The following is a 5,676-nucleotide window of genomic DNA, read 5'->3' on the forward strand; positions in this document are numbered from 1 at the left end:
GGGGGGGGAATAAAAGGAGGTGGGGGGAGGAATATGCAGTAACACAGAACTGTTCTCTGCAAGGTAAGGACAAGGCTTGTCAGATATAATTGCCAAGGGCTAAATTCAAATTCTCAGAGTGTGGGACTGTAATTCAGCCTTTACTCTGAGAGGTGGAAAAAGAAGAGGAAGGAAATTAATGGGGGGTTGAAGGCTGATATGGACCTGAGAAAGGACGCAAGGATTTGTGTTTTGGTGCAGGTCTGGAAGCACAGGAGCCTTTGTTAAAGTCTCTGGGGCTTTTAACTCTGGGATTGCCTGTTCGTTTCCAAGCTTGCTCGGAAGCAACTGGCTGTATCTGTACCAGGCAGCCTGGAAGGGCTTCCCAGCTCTGTGCCAGGACATGACCTGGTTGTACTCCCTCCCTCCTGTGCCAGGTTTCCATGCCAGGGATTGGGCATATGGGCTGGAAGGAGGTAGTGGTGGCTCCAACAGATTCCAGGCTTGAGTGGGTGGGAGGAGGGGCTGGTGGGATGGCAGGAAGCACCATGCACTGGCCAGTCCAAAGTGCGAGCGAATCCCTGGCTCCAAAAGGCAGGGAAGCCGCACAGCTCTGATGAGAGGACAGAGGGAATGAGCTGCAGGGTCTTGAGCAGATGTGAATTCCTTTGGCATCAAAGTTAGGCCCTGTGGTGTGACATTAAAGCATGAAAATAGCCTCTGATTAACACTGGGCTGCCACCAAAGGGCAAACCTTTTATTTTCCAGTGCCCAGTCCTGATCCCCATCACACGGTGTGCACTCTGGGCACAGATTGTCTCTTCTTGGCTAAAGTCAAGAAGCTTTCTTTGTTTTTAGCATTTCCCCTTTGCTCTCTGTGTGCCGCCTGCACCTGGGGCTCTGTGCACCGTTCCCTCTCCCACAGGATCCCCTTTTCTGCATTTATTAAAGGCAGGGAGGGCACGACCACCTCTTGCCTGGGCGCGGAATGGTTAAAAGCGACTTGATTTCCTAAATTGCTTCTTATAAAACGAACAGCACGTCTGCCAGGCTCGTCTCCCCATGATTACAGCTAATTACGATCGAACGGACACCTCCCAGCCCCCGTCATGCCGCTTTAATTGTCCGTTATTCATCTGCAGGCTGTCCGGGGTGGCAAAGCACTTGGCAGCCCAGCGACCGAGGCCTCGGCTAATTGTGAGGCCTCGGGGATTAGGGCAGGTGATTACACACTTCATGGTGTAATTACATAAGCATCGCTTGGCTGCTGCCCCGGCTCCGAGCCGAAGGTCACGCGCTGCGTTACCTGAGATTAATTGGAGCTGCCACTGAAGTGCGAGGTGCTGGCGGAGCGGTTATACGATTAGCATTAACATTTCAACAGCGACCGATCGATCTGTGGCTCTCCTCCAGACACAGCGAGCTGTGCAATTAGTTTAGAGGAGAGCTAGGGGAGGAAGGAGGAGGAAAGGAGAGACGGAGACAGCCAGGGGAGAAGGGGAGCGGAGGCAGACGGGAAGAGGGGGAGGCAGTGAAAGGCAGATGGGCAAGGGGTTGGGAGAGGGAGGAATTTTGGAGGGGACTGTCAGCCCATTCTGTGCCATAGATCGGTGTGTGGCAGTGTCTTGTCGTGGCTGTTGGCATAGAATGAGGATCAAACTGCACTGGGAAGATCTGGGGAAAGGACAGGAATCCTTTCCTTGCCCACCTCTTGTCCCCAGAGAGTCCTTGTCTGGCTTTTCATGAGTCATGGTGATAATCCATATCCAACTGGGTGGGGTGGGGCGTGGGTGGGATTGTCACATTACCCCAGACTCACCCATCACCCCCCTGCTGCAGTGGTGGGCATGGTTGTGCATGTGGTCTGTTTGTAGCAAAGTCATAGGCACCTTCTTGTGCTGTTTCTCTTGCCCTCCAGTCCCTTCTGAAGCAGATTTTACAGTGAGATACTGTAAAGTGAAAATAAACGGCACAGCACTTGGCTTTGCCTCTAGATGCCCTGGTGAAGGTAATAATGTTGTAAGTGGCCATCAAAAGGAATTAAGAGATGTGCAGCCGGAAAGCAGAGATCTGCTTGCAGGCTCCCTGGGCAGATTTGACTAATGGAAGAGACCTTGGCTCTTATTGCCTTCCTCCTTTCTTTTAATTTGCTTTCCCTCCCATCCCTGCAAGGAAGCAAGCAAGCTCTACCTGCCTTGCTTCCAGGCGTTGTCCTCTCCCCCACCCTCAAACCTGCCTCTTCCAGCTTACTTGTCACCTTACACCTGCTGTACCTATGCTGGCCAGCATCACCCACCTCTTCCCCAGTTGAATTCGTTTCCACTGACCCTGTGGCACTTCCTGCTCACATCCCTCTCCTCATCTCTTCTGGCCATGTCTTCCTCTGCCTCACTTTACAGTTTTCTCTCCAGAATTAAAGATCACCTCTTGTCCAAGCCTGGACAGTGATTTTTTGTAAGGCATATCCGTGAGGCCTTCCCAAACCCACTCTCCAGCTCTCAAAATACAGAGTGCCTTTTCAGTTTTACGGTAGTTGAATTAGAAACCCTGGCTTGCTAAGAAAACAGTTGCAGCATCTTGACTTTTCTAGCCCTGGGCAGCCAAAATCCTATGTAAAGTGTAAAGGCTACAGAAGCAAAAACATGTCAAGGTGGGAAGTATGTGGGAGGCTGCTTCCTGCCCATTCTGGTTCTGCTGCTTTTCTTTTTTTCCCTTCCTTGTAAATGTCTCCCATATTGGTGAACAAGCACCTTTTTATCTCAGAACAGCCTCTGGTAGAGAACACAGAAAGGATGTTCTTCCTAAGCCCTATGGGCCCTGTGGATGGAGCCTCCAGGTTTTCAACATGAATTTATTTTCTGATTTCTGCAGGGAGATATCCCACCCACCGCCTCTGCTTTCACCCCAGAATGCACCCCATATTGCCCTGGGGCCCCACTTGAGACCTCCTTTCCTTGGGGTGCCTTCAGCTCTCTGCCAGACACCAGGTGAGTGCATAAGACAAGCTTGTCATCAGCCAGGAGAAGAGGGCAGAGTGAAGGTGCAGGCTGTGACAAACTGTCCTTTAGCCAGAGAGCCCAGACACACTTTGTGTGTTACTGTTGTGCTGCCTTCACCCTTGTTTTGCAGTGACAGGAGCACGTTGTCTTGGCTCCTTTCTCTTTTAATCCCCACCAAGCCCCCTGGCCCCATGTTTCAAGGAGCAGGCTGCACTGCCTTGGGAATAGATGGGTTCTAGAACAGAAAAGCAGCTCTAGGCTGTCCTTCCATGCTTAGCTGCCCTTCTGGGGGGATTCCCCTGAGTTAGCAAAGACTCAACGCTGAGATTAATAACTCCAAATTGTTGTTCTCCCTGTCCCCAGGGTACGGGTTCCTGCAGCCAGCACAAGCAGAGATGTTTGCACGGCAGCAAGAGATGCTACGAAAGCAAAACCTGGCCAGGTAAAGAGTGCAGAGAGCTGGCCTGCCTGGGCTGGGCTTGGGTTTTTCCTTCCCTTTCCTGGTGGCAGGCAGAGTAACGTGGGGTGCTGTGTTGGATGAGTGACAGAGGGGTGTCCAAGTGAGACCAGTGGAATCACAGACAAACACTTCTGCACACAAAATGTGCAAAAGCTGATGTTTAGCATCTATGCTTTTGTCCCCAAGAGGAAGATAAATATAATGGTTGTAGAAAAAACATCCAATAATGAAATGAAAACAAGTTGAATGGTTACATTCAGTGGAGGAGGGAAGAAGTAGTTGCAGACAGCTGGAGCATGTCTGGGCCAGTGTCTTAGGTCTTTTCTTTCTGCTAGTTCAGTGCCACTCCAAGAATGTAGACAATGCTGGCCATAACTGTTTTGTATTTGATTTCCACACTTGCTTGTTAAATGAAACCCTATTCAGGTTGGGCATGAAATTAAACCCCAAACTTTGGGCTGGGAGGGACCTTAAAGATCATCTAGTTCAACTCCCTGCATGGGCAGGGACACCTCCCACTGGACCAGGTTGCTCCAAGCCCCATCCAACCTGCCCATGAACACGTCCAGGGATGGGGCAGCCACAGCTTCCCTGGGCTACCTGAGCCAATGTCTCCCCCCCCTCACAGGAAAAAATTTCTTCCTGATACATAATCCTAATCTACCCTCTTTCTGTGTAAAACCTTTACCCCTCATCCAGTCAAAAAATGTGCAGGTGTGGAGGCAACACCTTGATCCTACCAGCTCAGGTTCAGTGTGGCTGGGGGGAGGGGGTTGGTGAGCTCCTTGTAGACCCCCTGCACCCACAGTTCCCTCTCTTCCCCTCCCAATTCAGGTTGGAGATGTCGGCCGAGATCATCCGCCAGAAGGAGCTGGAGAATCTCCACAGGCAGAGGCTCCTGGCTGGTGACCCTCTGAGCCTGCATCCCGGCCTGCCCCCAGACCACCCTGCCCTGCGGAACGTGCACGACATCCCCGAGGGCCACCCGCTGCGGGAGGAGCTGTCCCGGAGGAACGCCATGCTGGTGCTGAGACACAACAACACCCCCCTGCTCTCCCTCAACCCCAGCGTCCCCAGCAGTGCCACCCCACCCAAGGAGCAGCCCCGGCGGGGCAGCCGGAAAGCCGCCCAGCACCGCGCCGAGCCGCAGGGGCTGAGCGAGGCCAAGGAGCTGGCGGAGCCCCGGGCACGGGATGGGGCTCCGGACTGTAACGACGAGGAGATGAAGGACTCTGAGAGCGACGCGGAGGTCAGCGACGAGAAGCCGGAGAGCCTGAAGGCTGAGAGCAGCGGCTCAGCCGCCGAGCTCAAGGAGTGCAAAGAGACGGGCAAAGCCTGTGAAGGGGCCAAGGAGCTGGGTGAAGCAGCTGCAGGGCAAAATGCCCCCTGCAGCTCCTCCAGTGCAGAGTCCCCCAGCCACTTGCTTGGCCCAGGCATCAACAAAACCGAGGTGAAATACCTCCCGCCAGCCTCCATCCCGCCGCCTCAGCCGCTGCCCTTTGGGTTCCCCTACACCATGAGCCCCTACTTCCATGCAGGTGAGCACCGGGGGCCCGTGGTGAGTTGCTGGCTGCAGCAGTGCCATGTTTTGCAGTGTGCTCAAAGTGCCTGCTATCTGGGATGTTTCCAGGGCAGCGTGTGAGACAGCTCCTTTGGGATAGGGTGTCAGAGTTCCCCAGCAGTGACTTACACACCTTGGCTGCCCTATGGCTTTGGAATTGCCACGCTACTTTTCCTGGGCTCTTTCCCCTGCCTGGAGTGTATTTCTCAATCTCACAGGCACTGGTATAGCTGGATTGGTGCCTGTTGGATGGTTCAGCCAGGCAGGGAACTCCCATGGAGCTGTGCCCATGGAGATGGGCAGCTCTGGCAGACAGAGCTGGAGGGGAGCAGTGAATACAGATGGTACAAAGTGGGGGTTCAGACCCCTGTAGCTGGTCTGCCCAGGGATCTCCTGTGGACAGAGCAGGGTAGTAGCCCCACTAGCCTAGCCAGGAGCCAAAATTTGCCTCAGCTAATTACTTGGCTGAGCAGTTAGCAGGAGGTAGGACCTCCTGCCACATGGAGGAGGGAGAAAAGGGGGGGGCATGGCATGTGGGTCACTGAGGCTGCCTGTTTTCTATGCAAAGAGCTGCTGCGGTTGTGAAGGCGGCTGCCCCATCGCTCATTAAAGCTGCCTTCCAACCAGGAAGGAGGAAGTGATTTTTCTGTGACAGGCAGGTGGCAGAGATGATAAAT

At 53.6% G+C, this 5,676-nt stretch overlaps 1 protein-coding gene across 1 annotated transcript in view; it reads left to right on the plus strand.

Annotated features, from left to right (window-relative positions):
- The window catches only part of SAMD11 (sterile alpha motif domain containing 11), a 111,610-nt gene that overhangs the window by 94,524 nt on the left and 11,410 nt on the right, over window positions 1-5,676 (plus strand). The window contains exons 8-10 of the mRNA XM_010005254.1: window positions 2,851-2,966; window positions 3,342-3,420; window positions 4,273-4,976. Of these exons, the coding sequence (XP_010003556.1) occupies window positions 2,851-2,966; window positions 3,342-3,420; window positions 4,273-4,976 (899 nt within the window). The remainder of the gene's footprint in view (window positions 1-2,850; window positions 2,967-3,341; window positions 3,421-4,272; window positions 4,977-5,676) is intronic.

Source organism: Chaetura pelagica, unplaced genomic scaffold (genome assembly GCF_000747805.2).
Source record: "Chaetura pelagica isolate M959 unplaced genomic scaffold, ChaPel_1.0 scaffold159, whole genome shotgun sequence".
Taxonomy (NCBI): Eukaryota; Metazoa; Chordata; class Aves; order Apodiformes; family Apodidae; genus Chaetura; species Chaetura pelagica.